The following is an 11808-nucleotide window of genomic DNA, read 5'->3' as shown; positions in this document are numbered from 1 at the left end:
TGTTGATGAAAGTAAACACTGCAGAATGGGTGAAGGTAGGTGTGGTTGCGATGGTGGAATGGTTACAATTAGGGCCAATTAATAACAAGGGTGCAAACAAATAAAATTTTAAAATTTGAAATTGGCTGAATGTGTTGGAGACTCCCGTCACCTTTGTCACGTCACTGCACTACGCTGGACGGCGAAGTGAGCTGATGTGCGATGATTCCTATGCTAGATTTTGCTCAGCAGGCAAGTGATACGGAGGTAATACAGTTAAGTCGATTAGCGAATAGAAAGCATTCGAAATGGAAAAAATCATTTTGTTCCGTAGCTCGAAAGAGTGGCCAAACTGAGACGCACTCGCGTTTAAGTCCGCATTAACTACACAAACCCATGTATTCATTCATTAATTCATTGGGATTTCGGAAATGCTCTCTAAACTTGTGTATCTCACGAGGTTGCATGGGCAGGGTCAGCTCCAGCAAATGTAATCACATCTCCTCCTTTCAAATCACCAGATACAGGATTGGCGGTCCTGTGTAAGTCGTTTGCATTTATTAACTAGCTATCTCTATTTGTAGGCTGTCTGCACCGTCTGCTTCAACAACACTTGTAATCTGAGACGAGGTACATTTACAAGTCAGTATGACCATCAGCGAAAAAGGAGAAGTTCAACTTGTCCACACTAATGGGTCGAAGAAATGCCCAAATCCAAAGAAAAGAGGAAATTGGGGCAGTAAAACAGAGTACATTTTAACAGTTATGGGGGCAATCATTGGACCAGGAAACGTCTGGAGATTTCCCTATTTGTGTTATAAAAACGGAGGAGGTGAGTCAACTGTATTAATAATCGTTATTAATAAACCAACACTAATAGTCATCTTGAACCATTTCCGTTCATTTGATTACCAACACCTCATATCAATTCCAAAATTATTCTCATTGAAATCTCTAGCTTTGCGCTGGGACATCCCAAAACAGAACCGATCGCGTGTCTGTACAGTACAGGTCCAGTAAATAGGACATACTACTATTCCCATCAGGTGTTTTTTTCATCCCGTACTTACTTTTCCTGACCACCTGTGGGATACCTCTTTTCTTCATGGAGACTGCCCTGGGCCAGTACACCAGCCAAGGGGGCATCACCTGCTGGAGGAGAATCTGCCCATTATTTGAAGGTAATTTAAAAAAAAAAAAATCAAATTTAGGGAGAATCATTATATATTTTCTATTTGAGAGCAAAATAAACATTGGGTATTGAATGATTATAGGAACATTTGTGAATGTTTTCTGATATGTGTCCTTTAATCATCTAGAAATCACCAGAGTACTTCAGGAAGTGCATAGAACTACAAATAATGTTTCTGGTGCTAGACTTATTATGTATCACTTTGATGACTTCTGTAGTTCAGTTGCTAGATATGTGTAGATAAACCTTTGGAAGAAGTCTACACATTTCATCCTACTCACACACACCAGAGCATGGTTCACAAGGCTGTTCCAGCAGGGTGTGCTGTTGTTTTGGAGCACCCTCTCAGAACTGAAACGGGCCAGGGTGTGACCGGGCCGATTTGCCCTTAGATATCACAGAATTCTGTTGCGTCTCAGAGATTCATAGAATGCTGAAAATGTGTTAATGTAAATGCAAATTTGGCAATGATAGTACAAATAACTTAGAGGAAGAAAAGCAATTTTGTAAGCTTGTTCTAATTGTTTATTTGTTTCCATTAGAATCAAAGTGCTAAGCATGTTTCAGTGTGTCTGTCATTTTGCTTTTGAGCACCATGCTGACAGGGCGCTCATTTACCAGCCTCAGGAGAATGCCTGACAGTAATGTTTGGGAGAAAACAGACAGGGTCAGGACAGACTAGACTGTCAGCTGCACTGATAAGCAATGATTAAGAAAAAAATATATATACATACGTTCAAAGTGCTAGGAGGTGTACCGGTCACCCGTGGCAAATGAATATTTGTGACATTGGCATGATTAGTGAGACATTGTGACATTGGCATGATTAGTGAGACATTGTGACATTGGCATGATTAGTAAGACATTGTGACATTGGCATGATTAGTAACACATTGTGACATTGGCATGATTAGTAACACATTGTGACATTGGCTTGATTACTGAGACATTGTGACATTGGCATGATTAGTGAGACATTGTGACATTGGCTTGATTAGTGAGACATTGTGACATTGGCATGATTAGTGAGACATTGTGACATTGGCATGATTAGTGAGACATAGTGACATTGGCATGATTAGTGAGACATTGTGACATTGGCATGATTAGTGAGACATTGTGACATTGGCATGATTAGTAAGACATTGTGACATTGGCATGATTAGTGAGACATTGTGACATTGGCATGATTGGTGAGACATTGTGACATTGGCATGATTAGTGAGACATAGTGACATTGGCATGATTAGTGAGACATTGTGACATTGGCATGATTAGTAAGACATTGTGACATTGGCATGATTAGTGAGACATTGTGACATTGGCATGATTAGTAAGACATTGTGACATTGGCATGATTAGTGAGACATTGTGACATTGGCATGATTAGTGAGACATTGTGACATTGGCATGATTAGTGAGACATAGTGACATTGGCATGATTAGTGAGACATTGTGACATTGGCATGATTAGTGAGACATTGTGACATTGGCATGATTAGTGAGACATTGTGACATTGGCATGATTAGTGAGACATAGTGACATTGGCATGATTAGTGAGACATTGTGACATTGGCATGATTAGTGAGACATAGTGACATTGGCATGATCAGTGAGACATAGTGACATTGGCTTGATTAGTGAGACATAGTGACATTGGCATGATTAGTGAGACATTGTGACATTGGCATGATTAGTAAAACATTGTGACATTGGCATGATTAGTGAGACCTTGTGACATTGGCATGATTAGTAGGACATTGTGACATTGGCATGATTAGTGAGAGCGCCATGACTCCATTTATTAGAGTGTATCCTGTGCCCTGCTGCTTGTGAACATTGTGTAAAGAAGCAGTAATAATTAGAGGAGGCATACAAGGCACCAGAGTGGACACTTCATTTCCCTTTTCTGTTAAAGAGGCACAGGTTTGGGCCAAAAACTGGTTTTCAGTACAGATGTTGGTAACATTGGAATGACAAGGGACTAAATCAAATGAATCTACAAACTAAGAGAATTAGTTTGTGCTCTAAAATTATGGCTGTGGTCTATGAGCACAAAAATAAATGATGTGCCTGGACTCTCGCCACTTGAGGTCACTTGATATAATGCTAATTGTTGAGTTAAATTTGTGTTTGTTTTGTTTTATTCTCTTCAAGATAGCCTCTAATTCATGTTCATAGATGTCTTGATTCACATTTGATTGACTATCTCCTCTTGGATACTTTCTGAGGTATGGGCTATGCCAGCCATGTCATCATTGTGTTCAGCGCTACCTCGTACATAGTCATCCTGGCCTGGTCCTTCTTCTACCTGTTTGCCTCCCTCAGTGCCGAGCTGCCCTGGGCCAGCTGTGGGAACTACTGGAACACTGGTAAGAAGGTGTTTATATCTTATTAGGATGGATTAGTTATCTGTTAATTTGGCCTTTTGGGAAAAGCATTTGTGTGGATAGGATCTTGTGGATAAGAGCATCTCCTAAGTCATTCAATGTGATCTAATGTATGCTGTTAGGCTGTTAGGGAACTGTTATAAATATTTTAGGTCTTTAAATATGTCATCACGTACTATAACGAAAACTACTTTGTAATATTTACTTTGTGTATGCTCTCTGTAAAACACACACATACGCACGTACACACGCACACACACACACATATACTGTTGTGTTATTGCAATAAATACTCCATTCTGTAGCTGAGTTGCCTCTTCTTAATATCTAATGACTGAAATGGGAAGATATCATATTTTATCACATATTACTGTTTGCAGATGTTGTCAGACTTTTGGTTGATTACATCCCAATGAACTGTCTTCCTCAGAAACATGCATGACTGTAGGCAAAGATTTCGCATCCAATGTGACATCCAAACAGAACTATACCCTTCCGGTTATGGAGTTTTGGCAGTAAGTCTCTATGCACCTGTTCGTTCTTCAGCAGCCTGTTCTGTTGTCTGAATGATGTCTCTGAACTCTTTCTCTACTTGAAGACGCAGGGTTCTGAACATCTCCAGTGGCATTGAGGAATTGGGCAGCATTAGGTGGGAGCTAGCACTGTGTCTCTTGCTGTCCTGGGTGATCTGCTACTTCTGTGTGTGGAAAGGAGTGAAGTCTACAGGAAAGGTAAGAGTTTAATCAGCTCCAGAATCTCGTCACCTCTATCACTCTGGACATGCTACTTCAGTGTGGTCACTTTTCATGCCTGTTGTTTTGTAAAAAATACTTCTAAATGAGGGAAGCCGTTAAACAAACCAACCAACCAACCAACCAACCAAACAAACAAAACAAAACAACAAAAAACAAAAGAGCATTGGAACAGTTTGATCTCAACATGAGTAATGGAAACTGTAATCCATCACCCAGTAAGAGACAGAGAGAGCAGCTTAAGCATGATATCATTTTATGATTTATAGATGAAACCTTTTCATCTCTCTGCCCTGCCCTGAAGGACAACTATTGACCATTATTTCTGTAACATTCAGCTTTAAAATTTGACCGAATAGTCTGGATCTGGTTTGACAGGTGGCATACTTCACTGCAACCTTCCCCTATGTCACACTGCTGATTCTCCTGGTACGTGGAGTTACACTGCCTGGTGCCAGAGATGGAATCATCTACTATCTCTACCCTGACATCAGTCGTCTTTCAGACCCGCAGGTGAGCGACCCGTGCTAAGCCAGCTTTCAGACCCGCAGGTAACCCACCTGTGCTAAGCCAGCTTTCAGTTCTCAAGAGTCTTTCCAAGTTTTCAAGCATCTTAATAGCTTCTCGTTTGCACCATTCTCCATGGTTTAGTGTAGTGTACTTACCATACGGCATGTTAGAGACTGATTTAAAACTTCACATATCTACTGAATATGAAAATTTGGACTTAAAACTATAAAGTCCCTCATCTTTCCTGGGAATATGATCACAGTTGTTGTTGAGCATTCTGAATTAAGAAAGCTCTTAGCTTCCTAGTCTTATAAATCGTACGTAGTAACCAAATTAGCCTTACTGGCTAACAAAGCAAACTGTCTGTGATGCTCTAGATGCACTTTGGGTTTAGCTTTACAGTCAGTGAAACTGAATCTGCCTTGGCTGGTTCCATCCTGGCCAAAAATGCACTGATTCAACACGGTGTTTGCACACATGCCAATGGAGTACACTCCACTTTTTAAATTCTGTGGTCTCCTAAACATCCTTAGAATAGTGTCTGATGTATGATGTCATGACTTTTTCTCTCTCAGGTCTGGATGGATGCTGGGACGCAAATCTTTTTCTCTTATGCCATTAGCTTGGGGTTTCTCACATCCCTAGGTAGCTACAACCAATACAACAATGACTGCTACAAGTGAGTAAGACACCGCCTGAAGCTTTGTGTTCATTTTGAGTGGATTTGGTTGACAGGAGAGTCTGTTAATAAAGTCTTACTCAATACCTTAATGTCATACATGCTTCAGTCATTGTCTGCATTTATCTCTGATTAATAGTTTCAGGACACTGACAAATTAGAGAGCTATTAATACTACTGCATAAATTCGTTATATTGTGTGATCTCAATCCAATACAAAAAAGGGTGTGGTTATGATGTAGTTGAATCCCACTTGAGTAGGTTCATGTGAGTGTAGTGAATAAACTGAATATAACAGCTTGTCTGCCTGTGACGAGCTTAAAACCCTTCATGTGTCAAAGGCAATTTATTTAGCAAATTGTGTTGTGAAATGAGCGATTCGCTTGTGGTGCGCATTAGCACTCATGGTATACCTGATTGTTCTGTTTTAGTCGCGAGTTGCAATTTTTTTTAACCTGTCCCTTTGCAGGGATTGTTTCTACCTGTGTCTACTGAACAGTGGGACCAGTGTAGTATCTGGGTTTGCTATCTTCTCTGTGCTGGGGTTCATGACCTACGAACAGGGAGTGAATATTGCAGAAGTGGCTGAGTCAGGTGAGCAGACACTCAGGTTCTCTTGCTTATAGATATTACACACAGTGTAGGCACAATATTGAAGACAGGATAAGCTTCTTCATATCAGCATTAGAACTGAAGCGTGTGCAAATACAATCCAGTAAGTACGACAGCTGAGACTGAAGATAAGAGCATTTTCTGAAGGATCACAGCATGTGACAGGGCCTTGCAAAATGTCAAAAATATTGCTTTCCATGATATGTGTTATTTAGTTAGAGACTTTTATAACATACCATGCTAAGCACTGCCTATAGCTGTTTACACATCATTCTCATTGTACGTGTGTGTGTGTGTGTGTGTGTGCGCGCACGCGGGCACATGCAGGTCCTGGGCTGGCGTTTATTGTGTACCCTCGTGCGGTCGCTATGATGCCGCTGCCTCAGATCTGGTCTGTGTGTTTCTTTGCCATGATTATTCTGCTGGGCCTGGACAGTCAGGTTAGAGTCCTCTTTCTTCGTTTCTCTGTTCCTTATTACGTGCTTAGCTTTCTACAGTTTATAGATTTGTACAGAGACAGAATATTGGTTCTGTCTTAGTTCAAATGGACAGGTATTTTGTCCCCAGTTCATCGTGTCTTGAATGGAAGTGTCTGGAAAAATTCCCTACACCTCATTTGGACTCTGTCTGTATCATTCCTGTTGTCTGTAGTTTGTTGGGCTGGAGTGTGTCATGACGTCAGTGGTGGATCTGTTCCCCACACACCTTCGTCGGGGCTTCAGACGGGAGCTGCTCCTCCTGGCGATCTGCACCGTCTGTTGCATTTTGGGATTGAGTCTAGTCACCGAGGTAGGTCCTATGACAGCTTCTCCATTTACAGTACCCATGTGTCCTCATGACTGCCCATGAAAAATTTCACACAGGGAATTTATAACAAGGCAACAAACAGAAAAACGTTTTATATATATATTTAGAGAGAGAGAGAGAGAGAGAGAGAGAGAGAGAGAGAGAGAGAGCACGAGTCTACACTTTATAGCTCTATAAAATTTTTTGCAAAAAATTTCACTTGAACTTGAGGGGAGAGTCTGTGAAATTTCATATACGTGGTAATTACAAGGACTCACAATGACATCTTAGACAAAGTGTATTTGTGAAACGCAATAATATGTCATTTTCTGTCATCACATTTCTCTGTTTCATAATAGCTTTTTATCATGAACACCATTCAGCAAAAAGTCACAGAATGTTCTTCATCTCAAGAGTTATTGGTGCTAATAAATTGACAAAAAAAAAAGAAAAACAAACAAAAAAAGACTAACAGTTACGCATGAGAACAATGAACTGGATGAGGTATGACAGTCTTGCATATCAAAATCCAGTTCCTGCAAATCCAGTATGTGCTTATGTAAGTGAATCAGTTTTATGGTTTCTGATTTGAATTCTTTGCCTCTGTTGGTTTTGCGTGTTGTTAGGGTGGAATCTACCTGCTCCAGCTGCTGGATCACCACGTGTGCAGTGGCACCACTCTTCTGCTACTGTCTATCTGCCAGTCAGTCAGCATTGCCTGGGTGTATGGTGAGTGCATACCTGCTTACACAACATCCCAAACACAACACAACCATACATGGACACCCCACGGTCTTGAGAAAATATTGACTCAGATGGCAAGTTCTCATAAGTTCTGACCTTCTATCCAACAAAAGAATGTGGCTTGTAGGCCCTGTTTGTTGGTATAATGGCTCTGATTTGATGTATGCACGGCTGTTTTCAGTTGCTCAGTAGGATGTGACTGTTAAAACATTTGGCACATGGGTGTTGCAGAGAGGAAAGCGCTTGTGCTGCTGACGTGACTGTACAGTGGTGAGGTTTTCTAACGTACGCTGTCCAACAGGTGCTGAGCGTTTCTACGGCAACATCACCGACATGATCGGCTATCGACCTGGACCCGTGATGAAGTATTGCTGGCTGTTTGTTACTCCGACTGTATGCATAGTAAGGTCATACTATTTGACCCCTGACCTGACCTCTCATCTCCTCTTCATTCAGCCTGAATTATCCACCTATCTCTCACATGTCACAACCATCCTCTCTCTCTCTCTCTCTCTCTCTCTCTCGCTCATTCTGTTTCTCTACCTGTTTTCATAGTACAAATATCAGTGCAAACAGGAGTGCACTGATGGTTTCTTTGACTCTTTGGACTAAACTTTTAATGGTTCTCATTGTCTTATTGAGGAAGAGTGGACTTAAAAGTCCTTTTAGCTCTTCGAGACTTTGACTGACTGGAAGCTTCGGGCAAGAGTAGTATTTCACTCTTTTGCCTTGGTATTAGAATATAATGGTCATCATGATTTCTGTGCTGCAGGGTACGTTCATCTTTTCCATTGTTGGGCAGTCTCGCTTGAAGTTCAGTAACTCCTATGTGTACCCTCTATGGGCCACTGTCATTGGCTGGTTTCTGAGCACCATCTCGCTCTCCCTGATCCCCCTTTGGATCCTCTACAAGCTCTCACAGGGTGAAGGACCACTGCGGCAAGTAAGACAGTGATTCAAACAAAACCTTTTTGATTTGGCAAGTCAATATGGAGGTATAATGTGCTTATGTTAATTTGAGATATCATAGAAATGTAAAAAAAAATGAATAAATAACCTCAGAGTCATATAAATAATATAGCCAAGCCAATGAATGAAATACTCTCTTTATGAATGTTAGGATATGTTACTGTCTGAAGTGTTAATTAACAGAAGAACACAATGAGGACTTCTGGCAGATGCAGAGTTAAAACTGATCAAACTCCACATAGAGTCAGCAAATCTTCTCTTTCCTTCAGGGTTCTGTCATACATTAACGCAGCCCTTCCTCTTTCTCCCCAGAGATTTCTGGCTCTCTGTCGCCCTGTCGACGATCTCCCCATGAATTACACACACAAGCCCAGGTCAGCTGTGCACGTTGGGGGGACAGGTGACCTGCCTGCCATGGCGGAGATAAAACCATTGTCCACGACGACAGATTAAGAGAAGAGGGGAATGGCGAAGCATGAGAAACCTCCCCCTTGGCAACAAGCATCAGCCTCAACTTCATCTACACACTATACACACTCAAACCAGTAGAGGATATGTCTGTCCTCAGACGTTACCTTGAAGGAGTTCCAGGAGCCACACAGTTGACACCAAATAAGTTATGTCTTATGTCTAAGGATCAGCTGAACACATCTGATAAGTGAGAACAGTTGAATAATTGTCAGTTGAGAACAGTTATAATATTTCAGGTCTTGCAGTATAGAGAGGGGACAATGTCTCCTGTGGCTTTAAAGTGAAAATTTTGATTTAGAAGTGCGTTTTGTGGGTATTTGAATGAAATGTGATCTGACTTTACTTACTTAACCAAGTTCACAGAGCATGGTTCATGAGATATCATGAGTGATTTGAATTGTTCTGTAAGGAATTGACTCACACACATGCATCCGTGTATATGAGTGTTACTGGAATTCTAAAAAATCTGCACTCAGACAAAGGTTTAAATAGGCTCTGATTAGTCACCTAAGAAAACCGTGTGTGTGTGTGTGAGTGTTAGAGCAACATGAGTGAAAATACTGAGAACTCTGTGCCCAAACCACTGAGTGCCTTATGTAGGTCTACACACTGCAAGTCAAGTATGGCTTTGTATGTACATATCTGCTTTAGGCAGTGATCGTATGTTTCAGTATCATTGTCTGATTTATGTTTAGCTTAGTTTAAAAAAGTCTCTCAGGTCTGATGTGTATTGTAACCAGACAAAGTGTGTGTGTGTGTGTGTGTGTGTGTGTCTGTACACGTGTGTGGAAGTGAAGCAGGATGACATGTTGATCAAAAAGTAACTTAATAAAACTGTGTTAAATCTCAATTCACTTGGAAATAAAAAACACCAAAAAATACCACAGATGTCATTTATTTCTGATTAGAAATCATGCAATAGGGGTGTAACATTCTTAGGTTAAAATGTTCTTACTTTTCAATAAAGCCAAACTGATTTTTTTAGTCTTCAGAGATCCATGTTTCAGGGAGTACACGTTTAGTTGAGGAGAGAACTTGCCAGTGAACTGCCAGTGATTCATCTTGCAGTTCAGAAAAGGGTCATCCAGGCTTTGGTTTCCTCTGTTTTTTTTTAAGACTTTAAGTTTAGACTTAAGGCTAAGAGAGGATAGGTTGTGACATTTCAGTCAAAGTGATTGAGGTGGTTTTTCTAGCAATTCAGCACGTGCCATCTATGGTCTCCCTACAGCTGGCAATTAGGTATATGAGAGGGCAGTCAGGTCAAATCAAGCCAAAGTGGTATGAATTTCTATATTCTATAGGTCTAAACTAGATGTCTCAGATTTTCTTGTTACTTGATACTTTGCTTATAGAATAGACCACCTTTAAACATGCCAAGAACCAGTATGGAGATATTGGTGAAGATATGGTTACAAAGATAAAACTAGATACCACTATATACAAATGACACATAACAGTACACTTGCTCTTCAACAGAGAGCTTCTACATCATCAAAAACAGGAAATGAAGAACGACAGGCTCTTATAATAAGAGAAAGGGTCTGTGCATGTAAAATAATCCAGTGTTTACAGAGGTAAAATCTGATTTCTCTATCACCATTGCCCTCCATTAACTGGGATAGCTGCAGGAGAAAGCAGGAAAAGAACCTGCAGCACCACTGACACAAAGCAAACCCACCGTTTAAAATAATGACTGTTGTCTATGTTTTAAGTCAATGTTAGGTCTCGGGTTAGGAATCGACTCCACTTAGTTTTGACATCTGTTTGCAAAATAACAAAGTGTAATATAGCCAGGTTCCTCAAATAACACCCCCTGTGTGAACAAATATTTTTTACAAAAGGCATCAAAAATGAAAGACTCCCTGGGGAACACTGGTTGGACTTGGTAGGACTTTGACTGACCTATTTTTGTATTTGTAAAGCACAAAATACTGTTAATCAATCCATTCGACTGTTATGGTGTAAGCTAGAGTTCCCTGGCTTGGTTTTAGGGTCCATTCAACTTCTTATCAGGCCAAGAAAGTTCCAAACACAAAGTGGTTCTGTGTGATCACCTTCATTCTCTTCGGAAGCATTTCTGCGACGTGACTATGGGGTTTGTAGAATGCAAGCTTCTATTTTCTTCATCTTGGCTAACGGGCTCACTGTCCAGCAAGCTGTCTGCACAGCTCTTCTCAAGCCTCTGTTTTCTTCAGACAGCGTGTGTACGGTTGTATATGTGCGTGGATACAGCTTGTTTGTGTAGTTGATTGTCTGTTGGTGGGGCTAGCTATCTGTTAGCATCCTCATTGTTGCACCTTTTGTGTTTCTGATTCGGATCATCACGCGGTGGAATTTCGCCAAGTTTGATGGAATTGAGCTGGGCCTCTCACAACTGCATTTGGATTTCCATTCTGCTTCCTCAAAGGTTGTTCCCAAGATTCACTCTCGCCATCATTGCTCTTGTTTACCAAGGGCTCTAACTGGAAACTGAGTGCGTGCGATATCTAGCATCGCGCGATTAGCGAGTACGCGACGATAATGTAGAAACTCGAAAACGAATGTAACTGCTGTGCAGCCCCTAACTGCACTTTGTAGTGGCATTCCTCGTTCCACTTGGGCACGACTGCGCCGACTGAAGAAGTGACCCCGACTTTGACTGTCTGGCAGTTTGTATGGAGGCTTGAAAATGAAACAAAGACTTGGCTGCCGTGGGCTTCGGTGTCCCACAGACCCCTCACAAA

At 41.0% G+C, this 11808-nt stretch overlaps 1 protein-coding gene across 1 annotated transcript; it reads left to right on the top strand.

Annotated features, from left to right (window-relative positions):
• The first annotated feature begins 627 nt into the window (after nt 1-627).
• Nucleotides 628-9067, top strand: LOC115829692 (sodium- and chloride-dependent GABA transporter 2-like). Its single transcript, XM_030793859.1, has 14 exons — nt 628-811; nt 1026-1160; nt 3404-3544; nt 3993-4077; nt 4161-4293; nt 4693-4827; nt 5400-5503; nt 5973-6097; nt 6443-6555; nt 6767-6904; nt 7528-7630; nt 7947-8047; nt 8418-8588; nt 8927-9067. The coding sequence occupies exons 1-14, from the start codon at nt 628-630 to the stop codon at nt 9065-9067; spliced, it is 1809 nt and encodes a 602-aa protein (XP_030649719.1).
• The last annotated feature ends 2741 nt before the right edge of the window (nt 9068-11808 follow it).

This window comes from Chanos chanos, chromosome 16 (assembly GCF_902362185.1).
Source record: "Chanos chanos chromosome 16, fChaCha1.1, whole genome shotgun sequence".
NCBI classification, from domain to species: Eukaryota; Metazoa; Chordata; class Actinopteri; order Gonorynchiformes; family Chanidae; genus Chanos; species Chanos chanos.
This window is presented reverse-complemented; position numbering and strand designations above follow the sequence as displayed.

Coding starts and splice junctions, on each gene's coding strand:
- LOC115829692 (XM_030793859.1), top strand. CDS start 628: ATGACCATCAGCGAAAAAGGAGAAGTTCAACTTGTCCACACTAATGGG. Junction 1,161..3,403: donor AATCTGCCCATTATTTGAAG/GTAATTTAAAAA, acceptor ATACTTTCTGAG/GTATGGGCTATGCCAGCCAT. Junction 8,048..8,417: donor TTACTCCGACTGTATGCATA/GTAAGGTCATAC, acceptor TCTGTGCTGCAG/GGTACGTTCATCTTTTCCAT.